Source organism: Taudactylus pleione, unplaced genomic scaffold (genome assembly GCF_031769625.1).
Source record: "Taudactylus pleione unplaced genomic scaffold, aTauple2 ptg000154l, whole genome shotgun sequence".
In the NCBI taxonomy this organism is placed as follows: Eukaryota; Metazoa; Chordata; class Amphibia; order Anura; family Myobatrachidae; genus Taudactylus; species Taudactylus pleione.
Window position 1 is genome coordinate 16,263,919 of NW_028284556.1, and position 22,940 is coordinate 16,286,858.

The window sequence follows — 22,940 nt, forward strand, 5'->3', positions numbered from 1 at the left end:
CATACACTTTCTTCAGGCATACTGACGTCCGGTATTTCCCAGAACTCTGCCTCTAGTACAAGTCCCACTATCCAGGGACCTTTCATCTGACATGCTGGCAACTTCATGCAGACCATTAACCCTTTCACTGCTGGGCTTCTCTACTTCAGCACATGGTTACATAGGATTCTTCCATAGGACTCCCCTCTAGCCACACTGCCATTTTGCACTGAGCCCTCCCTCATTATGGGGCACTTCTCCAGGGGCTATCAACCAGGGATCCAGCACTATGCATCACAGACACTCACCCTCTCATCACATGGGCTGTCTCTTCACAGGAGATCTCTCATCTTCTACTGTGGCATCAGGCAGCACTTCCCCTGAGATCCTCTGCAGTGACTTCCTCACTTTAACAGGCACTCTGCTTCCAGCTGCTACCTCTGCAGCACTCCCCAATCCTCTTCTAATAAGGGAGTCTCATTATCAATAGTGCTGCTCCTCATACAGCAGCTCCCTTGCAGTACTGTGGGGGAAGGGTGACTCCCCCCCCCCCCCTTGTCTGTATCCAGGGACTTCAAGATCCCAGCAGCCATGCTTCCTCCCCTGAACCTCAGGGAACTGCGGGACCTCCCTCCTCCTGTCCCGCGGCCCCAGACTAAGATGGCCACACAGCTTCTTCTCCCTAAGGAAGCTTTTTGGGCTCCCGTGAGGCCACGCCCCCTTCTCCCCATGAGGCCATGCCCCTTTGCAGCCTGCTTCCTCCTGGTGATTGACAGATGATGTCACTGGAAGGTGGGGCTTAATTACGGGGGCGGAGCTTAAACCTGGCTCTGCCGAGTATTACACATGCTAGAAGTTAAGCAGGAGATATCAGTAATATTTCCTGCTGTAACGCTATAATGAATAGATCCATTACTTGCCTTTTACAAAAGTAAAAGAGAAAGAGATGACCTGGGGGAGAGGGAGGAAGGGGACAGGCACAAAGCAGCACTGATCCTTACTCTTGCCCATTTTTCCTGCTTCCAACACATCAACTTCAAGCACTGACTGTTCACTCGATAGTCAACTCACTTCACCTGTCAATTCCCTTTTTTTTTTTAACAAAGCTGTTATTTTTCCTCCATACCCAACTTGTTTCAGATCATTCCCTATGTGTAGAGTAACTGTGCCTGTTTGAGGAATATGTACTGTGTGCATTTAAGACTTAAAAAGCATAGCAGTAACCATGTTACATGTTAATGATGTTATATTTCATATTAAACCTAAATACTCAATCAGATTGAGATCTGGGAGTCTTGACACCTTGAACTCTGTCATGTTCTTAAAACCATTCCTGAACAATTTTTGCAGTGTGTCATGGCGAATTATCCTGCTGAAAGAGGTCACTGCCATCAGGGAATACCATGGCCATGAAAGGGGTGTACTTGGTCTGCAATAATGTTTAGGTAGGTGGTACGTGTCAAAGCAATATCCACATGAATGTCAGGATGAAGTTTTCCCAGCAGAACATTGCCTAGAGCATCACACTGCCTGTGCCGGTTTGCCTTCTTCCCATAGTGCATCCTGGTGCCATCTCTTCCCTAGGTAAACGATGCACACACACCCGGCCGTGCACATGATGTAAAAGAAAACGTGATTCATTCGACCTGGCTACCTTCTTCCATTGCTCCATACTCCAATTCTGACTCTCACAGGCCATTTGTAGGCACTTTTGATGGTGGACAGGAGTCAGCATGGGCATTCTGACCGGTCTGTGGCTATGCATACTCAGCAAGCTGTGATGCACTGTGTGTTTTGACACCTTTCTATTATAGCCAGCATTAACTTTTTCAGCAATCTGTGCTACAGTAGCTCTTCTGTGGAATCGGACCAGACGGGATAGTCTTCGCTTCCCACGCGCATCAATTAGCCTTGGGCATCCATGACCCTGTTGTCAGTACACCGGTTTCCTTTCTTGGAAGACTTTTGGTAGGTTCTAGTGTTCACTCTAGGTCCGGCGACAGACAGGGATTGGATTTAGAGAAAGGGGGCGTGTGCCCGAAAAAGGGGTGTGTTCAAGGAAAAGGGGGCATGTCTTTGAGATGCCTTCCCTTTTCATCACACTTGGGGGCGTACCCGGCAATTACGGACATGCCGTGCTGCCCTCAAGCACTGCTAGCAGTGTGAATGGATGCTGGGCACATGCGCATGGCATCCATTCACCGGCAGTGACTGCTACACTGCAGTTTTCCCCTTCCACGGGACACTGCGAACCACGGGTGCGGACGGCACCTGCAAGCTGTTTCAGCGGGGTGCCTCGCCGGAGGGCGGGGTGCTTTTTGCCCTTTAGAAATAGGACAGGGCACGGCGCCCTGCTAAAACAGCCTAGTGGGAACGCTAGGTACTAACCACTGCACTGGGGAACACCCCACAAGAGCTGCCATTTTGGAGATGCTCTGACACAGTCATCACAATTTAGCTCTTGCCAAAGTCACCAGATCCTTACGCTCACCCATTATTCCTGCTTCCAATAAATCAACTTCAAGAACTGACTGTTCATTTGCTGCCTAGTGCTGGCCATAGACTAGTACGACTAGCATAAGATAAGATTCATCTTACAATTTCCCTTGAACTCCCTGGCAGTCCCGACCACACGATTGACACACAGTGTACACACGATCTCACGAAACAATCGATCTGCAGTTTAGGAGGGAAGGTCATTGAAAGAACACACACTTCTTCAAAATGTCACTGAAATTACGCCGGTCGGAATCACGATGCATCGCCTGCACAAATACAGGGCACGATCTGCATACGATAACGATAGATAATATGAGCTGCACATCTGATCATACGATAAGATTTAAGAGCAGTGGGAGCGTGCATCGGATCGTATACTACCTAAATACTTCACGATTTCCACACGTCGCGTCGAAAATCGGGCAATTGGCCCGAAATCGCACTAGTGTATGGCCAGCATAATATATCCTATCCCATGACAGGTTCTTTTGTAACGAGATAATCTGTGTTATTCACTTCACCTGTCAGTGGTTTTAATGTTATGGCTTATAGGTGTATATAGAGTACACATACTGCTGCATATTTCTGTCTGCAACCTGACACTATGACAAAGGTATTAGAGGAGTCTCTCACTTTATCACAAATATATACTGTATGTTAAAAAATATATGTGTGTGTGTGTTTATTTGTAATTACATACAACATATTTAAATATCATGTTGAGACATTTCAGTGTTAAGAATGATGCTGTGTATTTGATTGGCACAGCATAGAATCAATACTTCCCTCTGTGACGTGTCCTAGTCATACACTACACACAGCATCATCTTGTGTGTGCATAAAACTGCTTGCTTCAGCATATCAGCTTGTTTTCCTTGGGCTGTCCTGAGCACAGGATATATTAACTAGGTTGCTGACATCACAGGCTCCACTGAACTGATTGGTTGTCCTTTGGGAAGATGAAATTGCACATCAGGAAGACAGAGTGATGGCAGGAGATAGAGCAGAAATCACTGTTGCAAAACAGTATAACACTGTGCTCTAGGATGAATTGTTGTGATGTCCTGGGACTGCATGGGAATCTGGGTGTATCGTATCCAACAATCTTTGTTGGTTTCATGATTATTTGTTAACAAGTTCAACAACTGCTGCTGGATTACTAGGTCAGGAGAGAGTGATCATGGCTTGGAATAAAGAATTTGGTACCCGGAAGGTTTCCACAATTAATTTAGTTACTGGATTTTATCAGTATCTCCGGGGTAAGTCAACATGAACCTATTATTCTTATTTCCCACAGGAATTGTGGCAAATGTATTTGGACTTGGTTATCCATTGCCTATAGAATAACTTGTCATTGAACAGCATGCGTTGTGGCCCATGTCTCCTAAATGGTATTGCCATATTTTTTTAAAATAACTTATGTGTTTTCTGCAATTCTGATATTTGTGAGAGCGGTGTTATTTAAGTAGATACTTTGTGAAAATGATATTAGATTTTCAATACTAATCTGTTACGTTACATTTAAACCCAGATATCATTGGGGCAAAATGATTAATCATTAGGTTCTAGATCCGATAATTATAATTTCTTATTGCCGTTCCGTCCCTGCGGTGTATCACTAATGCAATCCCTACACTCCTCCTTCGTGAGCCAGGTGCACTGCTGCGCATGGACAGTATGCTGACCACAAATGCGCAAGTGTAGAGTGTCAGGGAGGGATTCCTCTCCGGTACCTTTAGTGATTTGTAACCCAAAGGCTGCAACGTCTAACGACACTTAGAGATGGGCCAAGCTCCAGAACTATGGGGGCTTCTTTTTCGGCCGAACACGGGGGCCTCCCATTTCTACTGCTGCTCATCCATTGCTCCATAGATACATTTGAGGAATACTCAGTATTTGCAGGTGCCGAGGATATCCTGAAGATATCAATTGTCTTTGTATTTTGGTCAGTGCTCGGGTAGGAAGGTTTGTAACTAATTGAAATGAAATACTCTGAGGAATGATTAAACTTCTGTAACAATTCTTAACAAAACATGCCTGCATGTATAGTGTACATCCTACATTATTGGTTAAATGTCCCCAGTATTATTGTACGTGAAACATGGTTTAAGATAGGGAAGGAATGCTTCTGTATTATTATTCATATTGTGCTGAGACCTATAACAGAATCAATATTCAATGTCCTGGTGAGATGAAGCATTCTTTGTTTTTTTTTTTGTTTAAACAGGTTTTATAGTGTTGTATATTTGATCACAAATGTAGTTGTTTCTGTTGCATGACTTTTTTTTGTTTATATAAATGTGCCAATAACAACAGATTTGGGTAGATAATAATAACAGATTTTCTCTTTTGCAGCTTCTTTAAGAAGCAAATCTGTCATTAAAAAGTATCATTCACCTATTTATGTTTAATGATACTGCTGCTCATCCATTGCTCCAATATCAGGGTTCTCAATCCTGGCGATCCCCAGGTTTTCCTGACAATTAAGTTACAAGAAGCCTCACTTGCTAGGGATTGCTGGGTACATTGTACTGAGACCTGTATAATTTGCAATCCTTTGATGAGAGTAATTTTATGCACACTGTATTGGCAGAGTTTCACTAACGTGCTGAATGCGGTAGGTGTGCAACTTTTGAAGTTTCGACTGCTCTTGCATCTGCTATCCCGGACTTGTTATGCATTATTTCGATATAGCCCTGTTTTGTATTATTCTCAGACTTGATAGATGGCGCACAGGCCCAAATTCATTACGTTTAAATCTGTTTCTTAGTAACAGCTTGACATTCGCTATTTGGTCCTCATATTCTCTGTAGATTTCCAATCTCGCCAGTCACTACATAACTTCCCTTCTTGGAGTGTTGGACGTTAGCAGCAGACTCTTCACTACTGTGTATATCTCTTGAGGTATTCCTTTGTTGCTCCTCACAGAACTCCTGCTTCTCTTTTGATCATTTGTGTTTACTGTTTCAGTCTCTGGCACGCTTCCAGCTACAGGAATATCTAGCATCACAAATCTTTCTGGTGTTATGAAGTCTTGCTTGTCTTTGGATGAAGTGGCCTTGTAAAATACTACGTGTCTCTTGTGATTTGCTTACCCTTTGTATAACTGTCATGCTTTGGTCTTTTAGCATTTTTCACCAACATTCCTGTTGTCATGCCATCTAGAATTCCTTTTACATTGTCACACTTTAGGTGACCCAGGGCCTGATTCAGAGCCGCTCGCTGCTGGTGAGCGCTCGCTCTGAATAGAGCAGGAAGGCCACTACTGACACCACCCTCTTCCCCGCCTACAAAACGGGGCGAGCTGTCACTCACCATTGACTGCCGCCCCGTCTTGTAGCGAGACCCATTGCGACTGAGCTGCAGTCACAGAATGGGTCTCGCGCATGCGCACGCCGGAGGCAGCACAAGCGCAATGGGGGACCATCTACCCGCTTGCGAGCGGGTCTGAATCAGGCCCCTAGTCTTCTCTGATCATTCGATAATCGGCCATCTGGGTAGCCCTATGATCACACAGAATGGCCACCTGAACTTAGATGTCGGAATTACTTTATCTGTGTACGGGGTTGCAGTCGTAGGCTGAGACATGCCCGAAAACTGTCACAACATGTTTGTTTGCCGCCACACTCCCTTAACCTCCACCAAACAATCCTTGAATGTCTGTCACTTGTCAAATAAATCCTCTCTGCAAGCGGCATCTCTAAGGTAACTTGAGTGCTTAGTGCGACCAAGACGCATGCACATTCGGACGATAATAGCTCAACTCCATAAATATCGTCATTGCATACATATCTGAATCATCCTGTCTGTATTCTTTCTTGTCCAGTACACTAATGGCAATTAGATTTGTTCCTAGATCAGGTACAAAAAGTACATCTTCTATGTCTGTAACAACTGTTGCCTTTAATTCTTAAGTGTACAATAACAGTAATTGTCCTGACTTTTGTGGCATTTAGAACTTCTGCTTATTAGGCTTTGTGCTCATTGACAGGAGAACAGAATTCTCAATAATAGTTTCTACAGGTATGCGCTCTTGAAACTGCAGTAGCTTGGCTCGTATAAGCTCTGTTGATAACTTCATAGCAGTAGACTCTAAAGCTACTACTAAGACGTCGTACTCTGGCGTAATGTGTTGGAGCAATGCCATTGCAACCACCTCATTGTCTATTAGGACATCTACTGAAGTCAATTGCTGAGAGATCGACAACACATCTTACGTCTGCGTGCTGCAAGTCGCGTTAAACACAACTCGTGAGAGCAGTGCAACTCGGTAGTGCAGAGCGTCTTTTTGTGCGACTTGAAGGTAAAAAATCACACAAAATTATGCTTTGCGCAACCGAGTCACGCCATGGCATGGTGTGACTAGAAGGGCTGTTTAACACGCAAGGAAGTAAGATGTAGGTGGACACATCTGTATATTCTATCATGTTCTTGCAAGCACCAAGCTTTGTAGCATATAAACTACAGTATGCCTCAAGTTAATTTGTCTCATTAGGCTTTTTGTCGTCATAAGACATCTGTAAAGTCATCCTCGTGTGCAGTTGTCTTCCTGTGAATAATAGAATATGCATGCTGCTTCACAGCTAAGCCGCATAGCTCTATCCACATCATTCAGGTTTGGATTATGACCAGTATTGCAGTATTACTTCCATAGCCTTTCCAGCTTTAATTACATCTCCATCCATGTGGCATAATTCTCTGAACCTGCTAATTTCGCAAAGCTCATGCTGGTTCCTGCACTGTACATTTTCATACAGATGAATAAGGGAGTTTCCATACTCACTCAGATCCTCTTATTCCAGAGCAGACAGTGTATCTCTATATAATTCAGAATTCCGGCTACTTCTGTCACATCATCACTAAATACTAGTGAACCAGTGCCATTGGAAGCCATGCATGCCCATGCCATCACATTGATTTCACCTTGGTTTACAGACGATGTGGTATGCTTCGGATCAAGAGTCATTCCAAGCTTTATCTATACTTTTTTCTTCCGAACATTCTGGGACAGGTTGAGCTTAGTTTTTTTAGTTTCATTTGTCCAAAGAATGCTTTTCAGGCACTGGGCTGGCTTTTTTAGATTTTTTTTTTGCAAAGTCTATTCTTCTTGAGGCTTATGAATGGTTGCACCTTGTGGTGAGCTCTTCTCTTTATGGTAGGCTTGGATAATGATATGCCTACCTCCTGCAGAGTTTTCTTCACTTGGCTGGATGTTGTGAAGGGGCTTTTACTTTACCATGCAAAGGTTCCTGTAACATACTTACCAACTTCTGGCTGTGTTCTCTCAGCACAGTATGGTGTGTGACAACTGCATAGGTGGAAGGCACGGGGGCATACAATGCCAAGATCACAGGCATTGTACAGCAGGAGTTGAGCTAAGATGAATTATTTACCACAGATCCCATCATCGCCCCCTCCCGCCCGCCGACTTGTGCTTGGTAAGTGGGCGACTGTGGGGAATGTGGCCGGTTGTGGGGTATGGAGTACGGATGGGTAGCGGACAGCTGCGGGAATCCTGTAATCATCCACCACAGTTGTCTTCTGTGGACGTCCATGTCTTTTTGTGTTGCCGAGCTCACCAGTGTGTTATTTTTATCTTAGAATGTACCAATCTGTTGATTTGGCCACTCCTAAGGTTCCCGTATCTCTGATGTTTTTTTGTTTTTTGCAGCCTAAGGATGGCCTGTTTCACTTGCATTGAGAGCTACTTTGACTGCATGTTGTCCATCTCATAAATGCTATGGGTCTATCTTGCTGTAGGATGAACCCTTGACCAATGAGTCATAGACCAGAGGGGATTGCATTGTGCTGCAAAAGCTAGAAAGCTGTAAGTTCTCACCCATTAGTTCACTAATAAAGGCCTTTTTTCTAACTCTGAATTCTACATCATTTTTACATCATGCAAAGCTAAACTTTTTTTTTTTGCCTCACTCAGTTTACTGCTTCGTACCATTGTTCAGTGGACTTGAATTGCTTAAGTTTCAATAAAAACTGGAAAATGTGAATGTTCTAAAACATTTGAAAAGTAGTCAGGGCTGAAGGGAGGGGTGTGCTCATGGCGCAGCACCACGGTCCCTGCATCTGGCCAGCATGGATGCCTGTAATGTGTAGACCCACCTGGAGTGTCCTGGGAACTCTGCTCTGTCTCCTGCTGGTGGCTCTGCCCCCTTGTGTAATGTCACAGGGACAGGGTGCTACAGGTAGTGTGTGTGTATGTAGATAGATAGATAGATAGATAGATAGATAGATAGATGCATATGAATGTTTTGCTACAAAATGTTGGTCACATAACAGTAAACCTTATTTCCTTGACTTCATGGGGAACACCAGTTCAGTTGTTTAGCCAAAACACTGTTAAGTATTACATTTATAATTTTGTTAAAAATATTTTTCCCAAAATGGAATTTTTGGATTTGAGAGGGGAAGGGGAGGGTTACCCTTTAACACTTTATTGCATGGGAGTGTTAAATAATTTTTGGAGTACCAAGACAAATTTTGATTTTTTTTTTTCCCGGGAGACTCTGCTAGCTCCGGGCGTTTTTTTCACATCTTTTTTGTCGAAGATATGTCTAAAGCCACATACATACTGGAGGATTTTTATGAACGATAACGATATCGTTGAACGATATATCATTCAAATCGTCCAGTGTGTATGAACTTAACAACGAATGATGCGCGCTTCCGCAGGTCGTTAATGATATCCCTAGTCGTCTGTACATGCAGTCCAATCTGGGAATATCGTTAATGATGGCCGCGCTGTTTCCACCCCTCCGACGATTGTCGTTGCCGGCATCTGCAAGTATGGATGCACTTACCGATGCCGGCACCCCTGCCAGGCCTGCCACTGCCAATATCGCTCCGTACACCCATCGTCCAGTGTGTACAGGGATTAAGTCGCACCAAGAGAGTGTGCTAATTAATTTGCTATGTGACACCTATATATCTGAGTCTCTCAACCAGCATACCAGTTGATACAATGCAGCGGCCACAGCTTTTTCCCACGCCAAGTTCTATTTACAGTCTCAGTCACACACAGATATACAAGTGTCACATATCAAATTAATCAGCACATTCAACAGGTGCGCATCCTAGTCGCATCGCATTGCAGCCTACACGCATCTTCGGCAAAAAAAAAGATGCCCGATGCCAGGACCTGGCGCTCACTGACTCCAGGCATTGCGCGCTGCATGGTGTATTGAGGCTAGATGAGCAAGGACACATCTGTATGTAAAAATGTACAGATTCTTAGAAGAAATAACTAAAATGCACAAACATAAAATCAAAGCTCAAACTTCAATTTTCCTTATTATTAGTTGATGGCAACCAAAGCAAAAAATCAATAGTGACTGTTAAAATCACAAATGCACATCTGAATGCAGAGTGTGCAGGGCCCTCCGTTCAATAGATCTTTCACTGTTTGATAATTTACCTTTAACACTTTGGTGCACACTGTGTTGATAAACAGGGAGAATTAAACCTTTAAAATTATTTTGGTATGTAGATAATGATGATGATGATGGTGATGGTGTGTGTGTGTGTGTGTGTGTGTGTGTGTGTGTGTGTGTGTGTGTGTGTGTGTGTGTGTGTGTGCGTAAAGAGAGAGAGAGAGCAACAAATAGTTAACGCTGTAGAACTGTTGCACTTTCCAAGGTGTTTTTATTGTGCAAGTCAGTAACATTTAAGCAACAAATGGTCCTTTCTGAAGCTATTACAAGGTTAAGAAAGGGCCATTTGTGTCTGAATTGTTGCTGATTTGCACAATAAACACACCTTGTTTAGTGCCACTGTTTAGTACCGTCTATTTCTCTCTCTCTCTACATTTCATTAGGCTTGGCACCAGGACCTTAAATGTTTCTGTTTTATATTGGGTACGTGTCTGTTTAACATTTTTTCTAGATAGATATATAGATATGGTATGCGGTCATAATACCGACTGCTGGGATTCCAATGCTCAGAATTCCGGCGCCAGCAACCCGAAGGTAAGTAGCGGGTTTATGGGGAGGGTTTTGGTTAGGGTTTACAGTTAGGCACTAGGGGGAGGGTTAGGGTTAGGCACTAAGGGGGGAGGGTTATGTTAGGGTGCGGAGAGGGAGAGATTAGCTTTAGGCACTAGGGGGGAGGTTGGGTTTAGGCACCAGGGAGGGAGGGTTAGGGAGAAGAGGTGGGTTAGGATACCGACCGACAGGTGTTGGTATCCTAACCCTATGGCAACGTCAGGATTCTGACCGCCGGGATCCTGAGCGCCGGCATCCCATACCCAACCCATAGATATATATGTACTATTTTGAAAAATGCAAGAATCTATTATTTATCAAGCAATTTATCTGCTTTTGAAGCTCATTAATATTTCATAGGGAAAATACTCTGTAAAGAAAGTCTTTGTACAAAGGAAGCTGGAGAGAGATCTGTGTAACCACATTAATTTTTCCATCCGAGATATCTGCTGCTCCTTCCTGTTGTGAGGACAGGATGGAGACAGTACTGGTATAACCATTAATGAGATCACACACACTTCCAAATTGGAAGAAATATCTGTATTGTTTTGTATTATATATAATGTTCAAAACAGCAAACATTTAGCATAATTCATTCTGCAAAAATTAACAATGATGTAGTCACTATTATTATTAATAGAAATCCCATGTATGTGTGCTTTATGTATTAGGTTAGGTGTGTAATAAGCTATACAGTGTGGTCAGGGATGTGCAGTCAGGGCAGGCAGAGCCTCTCCTGTCATACTCCCTGTTAGACTGCAGAGTTTAGACTATAAAAATAATTAGAATAATACAAAGAAGATATTTATAACTTAATATCTTCTTTGTATTATTCTATTGTTTTTATAGGCCAAAATTGCAGCATTCCATGGAAATGCAGGGAGAGACAAGAGATGAGGCAGCAATAACTCAGCCTCACCTCTGATTACTCAGACTCTGCCTGGTGCTGGGGGCTGGGCCACAAAACTGCCAATAAAACACAGAAAAACAGCTAATGGAGGCATGCCTCACTGTGAGGGGCGAGCCCTGAGTTCCGATGGACACCTCTGATAATAAGGTGACCAGTACAGGAAGTACTCAGGGGAGCAGGGAAGTAAATTGGCATATGCAGACAGACAAAACACGCAAAGGAGAAACAGGTGAGGAGGGTCCCCTGCTAGGGGGAGATCTCTGTGTGTGTGGGGAAATCTTTGGTGCTAGGGGGGATCTTCTGTGCTAGTGGGATATATGTGTGAGGGGGATCTGTGCTACAGGGAATCTGTGTGTGGAGGTTCATATTTTTGTGTGTTAATCTGGCTCTGATACTAGCCAGTGCCTCCCCATGCATTGACCTCACCGCACATCCCTTAGTGTGGTATATCTTTTCAAAGTTCTTTTCAGCACTGCAAACAGCAGAAGGTTTTTGGTTGGTTTTGTTGGAAGTTGTGCAATATAAATGGAAATTATTTGTTTTTCACTAATAATTTCAGAAGTGAAACAAACTAGCACAGAATGAGTGCATACATACAGTACTTGTCTTGTTTACAGTAGAGATGTGTGTGGACCCCATGTTTTGCATTTTGGATCTGGATTCATCTTCGTGTTTTGGTTTTGCAAAACCACCCTCAAGTGTTTTGGTTTCAGTTTTGGATTTGGATAAAAATCAATCAATATAAATCAATCAAAATCGATAAAAACAGCTAAAGGGCAAAATTTACTAAGTGGCGGGTTCTAAATCCCACCGATTTGGTGGTGGTTTGACGGCAGGTTCTAAACCCTGGAGGTTTGGTGGCGGTTTTGCAGCGGTTTCTAAATGTCAGCCCTGTTCTATTCTATTCTAAAATGTGTTATGACAGCAGTTTTGCAAAGGTTTTGGTCTTAGTAAATCTGCGGATAGCAAAACCACTGCCAAACTGCCACCAACATGCCGAGGTTTAGAACCCGGCGCTTATTAAATTTTGTCCAAACTATCTGTATCCAAATCCCGAGTTTGGTTTTAAAATCCGAGTTCCGAATCGGCAACAGATCCGAACCGTCTCACAAAAGTGAATCCGAACTTTTACCCTGGTCTACTCGGAACCCCTAAATTCGGTGTTCAGATTTCAAAAACATGGACCCGCACATCTCTAGTTTACAGTAGTACCACAAATGGTGTCTTTACTTATTGTCAAGGCTTGTTATAGGGACAAAGAAGAGAGTCCGACAGGGTGACTCTCTGAATCCACACTGTCAAGGGCACAGAGTACAAGAAATACTCACACATCTAAAGGCCCCCGTACATCTGTAATGGATCGCCACGATGTAGCGATCCCGCAACAAGGCATCACAGGGTCGGTGAAATCCAACATGTTGGATTTCACAGATATGATGATCACTATCAAAAAATTATTGTGATTGGCACATCTGTGAAATTTAACATGTAACATTTCTGCGACGGATTGCGGAACATCGATGACCAGCGGATCTGCTTTTTCTGATCTGATCGCAACATCGCAGCGATCCATCGCAGATGTATGGGGACCTTAAGGTACATATATCTATAGATGCTACTGTGGACCAGCACCACGTTACTTGTGTAAGTTGCAGCTGACAGTTAGGAATCCTCTCTCCCGGAGCTTATTGGTATATCAACTGCCCCTATTACCTTGCTCTGTCCAGTCCCAGGTATACCTAACAGCAAGGACCACTACTCGTATTCAAATGCTGTTCATTAAGTTAATGATACCTTGCTGTTGGATGAAAAATGCTTATCATCTGTATAAGGCGGTATGGCCCCCATTTATCAATGAAGCATAACGCCTTTAGCGCTTGCTAAAGGGGTTATGCCACCCTTTCTAGATTTAACAAACAGCAGTAATATAAGATTACCGCTGGTTGTCAAGCATCGCTCTCGACATTTTTTAGATGGAGACCCGGTGGTGCATTTCTGGCTTCAGCAAAGCCTTCCAGGCACTGCTGGGTCCCCTTGTCATGCACATGCACAGGCAGACCGTCTCACATGTGCATAACATAGGAGCCCCAGCGCTGGAAGCGTTAGGACCTCACAGAGGAGGAGGACTTTGCTGGACTTCGTGGGACCTTGCCGGAGGGGTAAGTATTGGTAAATACCAGTACATTTTTAGTTTGTATCACAGCGATACTAAACGAAAAATTCCGCTGATGTTTACCATCATTAATAAATGTAGTTGGATTGCTTACTTATATACCAATTCCTGCACAGTAGAATTTTCAGTGAACCAAAAGTTCTAGGAACACAGGGCCTGATTCAGACCAGCTCGCGAGCACTATGCGCTCGCAAGCGGGTCGATGGTTGCCCAGTGCGCACGCGAGCCCCGGAGCGAGCGCAAAAAACACTCGCTCCGGCGCTCGCATCCAAAAGGGGCAGCTGTCGATGTTGATTGACAGCTGCCCCGTTTGGAAGGTGGGGAAGGGGGGTGGCTGAGCAAACGGAGGTGTTCCTGCAGGAACGCCTCCGTTTGTGGGCGGCCCTACTGACATCACTAGTGATGTCAGTAGGTGGACTTCCTGCTCAAATAGTGCAGGAAGTCCACTGTGGCTTGCGGCAACGAGACACTACCGCAAGGGTCTCATCGCAAGCCCGATGGCCGCGATAAAACCATCGCGACCATCATCATGGCCGCTCGCATAAGCTGTGGGTGGTAACCCACAGCTATGCGCGCGGCCAAGAGGCCGCAACAGAAAAAAACCACACGCCCTGATTCAGAGCGAGCGCTCGCTTTTTGCGAGCGGCTCTGAATCAGGCCCACTGTTTTATACAATTACAGATATCACTTTCACATTGGTAATTTTAAAACCTGTGTTTGGACAATGACTTGCGGAGTGCCCTACATATTCTATTACTTTTTTCACCTGTGGTGATGACCACAGGTGCTTTGTATTTATTAATTGATTGGCTGATAGTGACAGCTCTTTGGGTCTCATATTGAGAGTCGACAGCAACTGATTCCAACTGCAAATGTCACACCTAGAATCAACTCCAGACCTTTTACCTGCTTAATTGATAATGAAATAACGAGGGAATAGCCCACACCTGTCCATGAAATAGCTTTTGAGTTGATAGTCCCATTACTTTTGGTCCCTTAAAAAGTGGGAGGAACATATAGAAACCGTTGTAATTCCTACACCGTTCACCTGATTTGGATGTAATTATCCTCAAATTAAATCTGAAAGTCTGCAGTTAATAGCACATCTTGTTTGTTTCATTTCAAAGCCATTGTGGTGGTGAATAGAGGCCAAAATATGAAAATTCTGTCAATGTCCCAATATTTATGCACCTGACTGTGTATATGTGTGTATATATATATATATATATATATATATATATATATCCAGTATACTCAAGTCCTATCACGGACAAGAAAGAGACCAGCACACCAATCCACATATGCAAATAGATTGTAATATCATAACATAAAAAATGGCCATGCTCATAAGAATAAATATGGTTGACAAGCGATGGATCACTTAGCATAAAGCAGTATATGCTGTATACTTAGCGTTTAGCCTGGTGACCATAATCGCAGCCCTGGGCCCAACAGCCGCTTCGGTGTACAATCACCTTAATCATGAGCACACAGGTACTAACATGGCAAGCCATTATATAGTGGGGTAAGGTGCCTAATCATCGGTAGGAAATAAATCTCACCTGTTATTCTGGCATCCCGCTACTGCCGCGTCCACTCGGTAACACCTGAGCGTGGTGCGTCATACGTCACCCGTCCATCACCATGGGAACACCAACCTATACTGGGTCCAGCATCCGCTCAGGTTCTCCGGCGGGGACTGACGTCACACAGCCAGCCTATCACATCTCCATACATATAAGCATATAGCGTGTGTACAAAAACACACTGTTAATACTGATACATTATTACTGGGAACAAATGGATATATTCCAATACGTCTGACAGGCACCAAAATCCCCACCAACAATCTCCATAAGAACCCTAAAAATACAAAAAAAAGTGCCCATACATAATAAAAAAATCACGTAGAGGTAATAAATGAAAAATAAGTAAAAAAAATAAAAAAAAATTAATAACCACTAATATCAAAACAAACCAAAACCCACAAATCAGATATTGATTAAATACAAAATACTAAATACAAGTGCAGAATCAGAAATATAGAATAATACAAATCACATGTCTATCCGCATAATTAATACAGAAAAATTATTAATTTGTTTATAGCAGCCCTCAAAAAACACACTCAGAAGGTATTCAAAAAAACAAGCAATGACCTGTCAATTCAAAGAAAAACACTAAACGACAAGTCCTCATTAAGGACCTTATTCAGAGGCGGCCGAACGGTCTGCGCCTCGATGTTTGGCCAGTGCGCATGCGCACGAGGGAGCCGGCTCCCTCGTGCGCATGCGTGAGACCCGCTACGACCGACAGCGCTGGTCGTAGCGGGTCTCTTTCCAAAGGGGGCGAGCTGTCGATGTTGATTGACAGCTCACCCCGTTTGGAAGGCGGGCCGGGGGGTGGCAGCCCAAACGGAGGCGTTCCCGTGGGAACGCCTACTGTTAGGGGGAGGCCCCACTAACATCACTAGTGATGTCAGTGGAGAGCTTCCGGCTCTGACAGAGCCAGAAGCTCTCCGGGGCTTACGACAAGTGAGACCCTACCCTAGGGTCTCGTCGTAAGCCCCGATGGTCGCGATGGTCTCTGACCATCGCGACCATCACCCGAGTGGTCGTTAGAGCTGTGGGTGTAAACCCACAGCCTAACGACCGAAACAGAGGCGGGTGGTCAGGATGCAAGCGGCCGCCCAGTTTCTGAGCGACCGCTTGCATCCTCCGACCGCCTCTGAATGAGGTCCTAAGTCCTTTAGGTCGTAATGTTTCAAACCTATAGAAAAGTTCACACTCTTTCTGCATTCATTTTTTTCCATGATCCCCCCCCCTCTTTTAAGGGGTCTGATCTGTATCCATGGCATGAAACGAAAATCCTTAATATTATGCCCGAGTTCTCTAAAATGTTTCGCAACTGGAGGTGTCCTCAAGGCACACTAACAGTCCAGGTTTTAGGGATAGCCATACTTGAGTGACTTAATTAGTACCTCAGTTATTTTAATTTAACCATCTGTGCACAATCATGGATATCACTAAAACCAGGACCGTTAGTGTGCCTTGAGGACTGAGGTTGGGAATCACTGGTCTATGGTGATGAGCAGCCTGTGCTTCTAACTTACTGTCTATGGTGATGAGCAGCCTGTGCTTCTAATTTACTGTCTATGGTGATGAGCAGCCTGTGCTTCTAATTTACTGTCTATGGTGATGAGCAGCCTGTGCTTCTTACTTACTGTCTATGGTGATGAGCAGCCTGTGCTTCTAACTTATTGTCAATGGTGATGAGCAGCCTGTGCTTCTAACTTACTGTCTATGGTGATGAGCAGCCTGTGCTTCTAACTTATTGTCTATGGTGATGAGCAGCCTGTGTTTCTAACTTACTGTCTATGGTGACGAGCAGCCTGTGCTTCAAACTTACTGTCTATGGTGATGAGCAGCCTGTGCTTCTAACTTACTGTCTATGGTGATGAGCAGCCTGTGCTTATTACTGTCTATGATGATTAGCAGCCTGTGCTTTTAACTTACAGGTCTATGGTGATGAGCAGGCTGTGCTTCTAACTTATTGTCTATGGTGATGAGCAGGCTGTGCTTCTAACTTATTGTCTATGATGATGAGAAACCTGTGCTTCTAACTTACTGTCTATGGTGATGAGCAGCCTGTGCTTACTATAGTCTATGATGATGAGCAGCCTGTGCTTCTAACTTACTGTCTATGGTGATGAGCAGGCTGTGCTTCTAACTTATTGTCTATGGTGATGAGCAGGCTGTGCTTCTAACTTACTGTCTATGGTGATGACCAGCCTGTGCTTATTACTGTCTATGATGATGAGCAGCCTGTGCTTCTAACTTACTGTCTATGGTGATGAGAAGGCTGTGCTCCTAACTTATTGACTATGGTGATGAGCAGCCTGTGCTTCTAACTTACTGTCTATGGTGATGAGCAGGCTGTGTTTCTAACTTATTGTCTATGGTGATGAGCAGGCTGTGCTTCTAACTTACTGTCTATGGTGATGAGCAGGCTGTGCTTCTAACTTATTGTCTATGGTGATGAACAGGCTGTGCTTCTAACTTATTGACTATGGTGATGAGCAGGCTGTGCTTCTAACTTACTGTCTATGGTGATGAGCAGGCTGTGTTTCTAACTTATTGTCTATGGTGATGAGCAGGCTGTGCTTCTAACTTACTGTCTATGGTGATGAGCAGGCTGTGCTTCTAACTTATTGTCTATGGTGATGAGCAGGCTGTGCTTCTAACTTACTGTCTATGGTGATGAGCAGGCTGTGTTTCTAACTTATTGTCTATGGTGATGAGCAGGCTGTGCTTCTAACTTACTGTCTATGGTGATGAGCAGGCTGTGCTTCTAACTTATTGCCTATGGTGACGAGCAGCCTGTGCTTCTAACTTATTGTCTATGGTGACGAGCAGCCTGTGCTTCTAACTTACTGTCTATGGTGATGAGCAGGCTGTGCTTCTAACTTATTGTCTATGGTGACGAGCAGCCTGTGCTTCTAACTTACTGTCTATGGTGATGAGCAGCCTGTGCTTCTAACTTACTGTCTATGGTGATGAGCAGCCTGTGCTTCTAACTTACTGTCTATGGTGATGAGCAGGCTGTGCTTCTAACTTACTGTCTATGGTGATGAGCAGGCTGTGCTTCTAACTTATTGTCTATGGTGACGAGCAGCCTGTGCTTCTAACTTATTGTCTATGGTGACGAGCAGCCTGTGCTTCTAACTTACTGTCTATGGTGACGAGCAGCCTATGCTTCTAACTTACTGTCTATGGTGACGAGCAGGCTGTGCTTCTAACTTACTGTCTATGGTGACGAGCAGGCTGTGCTTCTAACTTATTGTCTATGGTGATGAGCAGCCTGTGCTTCTAACTTAACTGTCTATGGTGATGAGCAGCCTGTGCTTCTAACTTATTGTCTATGGTGATGAGCAGCCTGTGCTTCTAACTTACTGTCTATGGTGATGAGCAGCCTGTGCTTCTAACTTACTGTCTATGGTGATGAGCAGGCTGTGCTTCTAACTTACTGTCTATGGTGATAAGCAGGCTGTGCTTCTAACTTACTGTCTATGGTGATGAGCAGGCTGTGCTTCTAACTTACTGTCTATGGTGATGAGCAGGCTGTGCTTCTAACTTACTGTCTATGGTGATGAGCAGGCTGTGCTTCTAACTTATTGTCTATGGTGATGAGCAGGCTGTACTTCTAACTTATTGTCTATGGTGATGAGCAGGCTGTGCTTCTAACTTACTGTCTATGGTGATGAGCAGCCTGTGCTTCTAACTTACTGTCTATGGTGATGAGCAGGCTGTGCTTCTAACTTACTGTCTATGGTGATGACCAGCCTGTGCTTATTACTGTCTATGGTGATGAGCAGGCTGTGCTTCTAACTTATTGTCTATGGTGATGAGCAGGCTGTGCTTCTAACTTATTGTCTATGGTGATGAGCAGGCTGTGCTTCTAACTTACTGTCTATGGTGATGAGCAGCCTGTGCTTCTAACTTACTGTCTATGGTGATGAGCAGGCTGTGCTTCTAACTTACTGTCTATGGTGATGACCAGCCTGTGCTTATTACTGTCTATGGTGATGAACAGGCTGTGCTTCTAACTTACTGTCTATGGTGATGAGCAGGCTGTGCTTCTAACTTATTGTCTATGGTGATGAGCAGGCTGTGCTTCTAACTTACTGTCTATGGTGATGAGCAGGCTGTGCTTCTAACTTATTGTCTATGGTGACGAGCAGCCTGTGCTTCTAACTTACTGTCTATGGTGATGAGCAGCCTGTGCTTCTAACTTACTGTCTATGGTGATGAGCAGCCTGTGCTTCTAACTTACTGTCTATGGTGATGAGCAGGCTGTGCTTCTAACTTACTATGATGGGCAGTCTGTGCGTCGAACTTACTGTCTATGATGGGCAGCTTGCATGTCTAACTTACTGTCTATGATGGGCATCCTGTGCCTCTATCTTGCTGTCTATGATGGGCAGAATGTGCATTTAAATGACTATCTATGAAGGGCAGCATGCGCATCTAACTTTCTAGCTGTGATGTTCAGCCTGTGCATCTAACTGTGAATCTTAGCCTATGATTCTTACTGTATCTCCCCTAATAAATTTGACAAGCTTGAGTCAGCTCTGTTTATATTTTAATGCTGAATCTTACTTTCTTTGTTGGCATGTACTGCTGATACTGAAGTCTGCCCTTGAAATGCATCACACACTCATCCCCGGTGACAGCACTGCGGCTCCTTTGGAGACCACTGGGGTAACAGCATATGGAGATGGCGTTATCCTATCTGGGCCAAACTTCGCATTCCAGAGCTTGGTAGCTCTTCTGACAGCTATGAGGGCTGCGACTATAGGGGCTGAAGCTGCTGTCAGAAATGAAGGGACCGAAGCAGATATTGGAGATATATGCTGTGGTCTCTCCTTCATACATTCTGGAGGATCCTTCATATTTGCTGGTATCACCTAGAAAAGGGTGTTTTCAGAGAATATCATGCAAATATTATATGATATATAGGCTCCTGGAGAGAGATAAGTGCAGTGAGACAACCGGTCAGCATCTAACTGTCATTTTACAGGCTGTGCTAGAAAATTGCCAGAAGTTGATTGGTTGGTACTTTACCTCTCTAATAGATTTGATTAATCTCCCCCATATAGTTCTGAACTTTGTAGGAAGACACATCACAAAATGACTTATTGTTGTTCCCTTGAAAATATTTCATATCTTTCTCTGCAAATAATCAACGGCTACTATGGCTTGTGCTAAATAGTTTTTCTTGGGATTTTTGTGTTAATATAAACTAAGGGCTCGATTCAGACCCGCTCGCTCGCTCCCAGCATATGCAAATTCGGCTAAGTGACGACAAGGCGTAGCATGCCCACTATGGTTTGGCGTGTGATCGCCCTGTGTATGCAGACGCCCAGCAGCCTGTCTTAAGACGCCCACTAGCGCATGTCATCTCCAAGAAGTGTATGCAACCATGGGTACATCGGGTACCATCAGAAGCTAATGCAGCGCTTGAGGTAGGCTATACCCTACCGCAAGCACTGTGATCACTTCAGTGTGAAATACAACCAGGTGACATGTACTATGACGTTGCCTGTTAATTATGCATGCCTCTGAAATGGCGTTATTTCGGTCAGGTACGCATGCGTCGCTGCGTTCACACCTTCACTCCCCCGTTTCTAGTGGCCTGTCTCTCTTACCACCCACAAACGGCTTCTCCTGTCACTCATTTAGCCGGGCTGTCTATGCTGGGTGAGCGTACACTTCCCGATCGCTTGGAATAATTAGTGCACGCGCACTGCGATGCATACGCATGTGCACATTGCAAAACATCGGCAGCTATGAGCGAACGCTTGCTAGCGAACAGGTCTGAATCGGGCCCTAATAGTGAGAACTTTACAATGCCCACATTAAGGGTCAGCCCATCACATTTTGCATGTCATTTGTCTTTGTGGACTGTCCTGAGTGACCATGAGTTCAATGGCAACTAAAAAAAAAAAAAAAGATAACAACATAACAATAACCATTATACAATACAGGCCCCTCAAATGTCTGTTGGCAACATGAAGACCCTGCATCTGTGATGCCAATAAAATGGAAACCCCAGATCCTGGTAGTAAATACAATCCATTCTGTGCTATGACACTATCTTGACAAATATAGCAATGATTCTATCTGTGTATACTGTATACTGAAAACTAACACTACCAAAATATTTTGCTCCAAAAATGCAGCTTGCTGGATGCATTTCTGGAAGGTATATGGTATGATTTGCTTTATGTAAACTAATGCATACTGGATCCGTGTGACTGGATTCCTTTGCAATATATTTGTGTTTTCTTGCTTCGTTTTCGGAGCCTGATTCAGCACGGATCGCAGTTGCGATCGTAGCTGCGTAATCGCACACAATGCAGCTGCGAAAATGTGCTAATGTCTGCCACCGCTCAGCCAGCATAGAGACGCCCACTACTGCCTTCTCACATCCGTAATACCATGCAGTCCTGCGTATACATCGGTAACATCGGCCCGCCACGCACAATTACAGCAGGTCTGACCCGTTGCAGAAATTACAAGTCTCCTCGCACGCAGTGAGTACCCAGGCTGTATAGCAATCACAGTTGCTAATTTATGTACGCCCATGCAACAGCGTTCCAACAGACAGGCACGTCTGCGTTTCTCCAACCACTCCCAAACGCTCACAGCCTGTCACTCACTCTGCGATGGATTCCTGTCTGCGTAATCGTAGTGCGATCGTCGCACATGTACGGTTCATACGCATGCGCAGTGCACAGCAATCGGCCGACCTGCATGCGTGGTTGCAATTGTGATCCATGCTGAATCCTTTGTTCCAATAATGTTGATGGTAATAATCCTACAGCTTCTAATACTCTAATGTTATATTCTCTTTCTTCTGCAGATGAACAAGAGGCAGTACAGAAGAGGACCTTCACAAAATGGATCAATTCACATTTGGCTAAGGTAGTTATTACAGAAAGTTATGTCATATTGACCACTGTGGTCCTTCTTATAATGAATTAGACACCAAGGACTTTAGAGGCTTCTGCTGTGGTGTTGGCGGGGATGTGGTCTATGCTAGGAATATCTGTGGTTAGCTGGGTACTGTGTAGTTTGCTCTTAAAGAGGCGGCAGGACAGAAACAATATACTGTGACTGACAACTTTTTGTTATGTTTTTAAGAAGTATCTTTGAAGACTAAAGTAAAATTTGTATATGATTATTTGATATTTGTAATAAGATACTATGTAAATATTATGTACAAATATTTAATTATTAACATACTGTACATTTAAAACGGTGACTACCACTGTCAGTTTTTTATTATCATTTATTTATATATATATATATATATATATATATATATATATACAGTATGTATGTATATATATATATATATATATATATATATAAATATATATAATCAATCGTATCCTGCAACATTAAACCATATGGGCCTCATTCATCAGTGCAGTGCTGAACACAGATTCCTGATGATCGGGAATCTGCGCAGGCGCCTGACCCGTTCTGCGCATGTGCAGAACGGGTCTGCGATCCCGCATGTAGACTGGCAGCAGACTGTCATTGATTGACAGTCTTCTGCTGTTTGTGAGTGGAGAGGGGGTGGCGATTGCCTCCGTTTCCCGAAACTGAGGCGTGACACCGCCGTTGGTGGGGGGAGGGGGAGAGGCCAGGATCTCCGGGTGATGTTCCGCAGATTATCCAATGCTGTGTTGGACAACGCAGCTCGGATAAGTAATGCAGCAGGAGGCGTGATCCGGCAGGAAGCGTGATGCCTCCTGTGCATTACCATATCTGCACACATGAAATTGCATAGCTGTTTGCAAGCAGCTTTGCAATTC

At 44.1% G+C, this 22,940-nt stretch overlaps 1 protein-coding gene across 1 annotated transcript in view; it reads left to right on the forward strand.

The window, feature by feature from the left end:
* The window catches only part of SYNE1 (spectrin repeat containing nuclear envelope protein 1), a 546,802-nt gene that overhangs the window by 58,805 nt on the left and 465,057 nt on the right, over positions 1 to 22,940 (forward strand). The window contains exon 2 of the mRNA XM_088474380.1: positions 21,980 to 22,041. Within this exon, the coding sequence (XP_088330506.1) occupies positions 21,980 to 22,041 (62 nt within the window). The remainder of the gene's footprint in view (positions 1 to 21,979; positions 22,042 to 22,940) is intronic.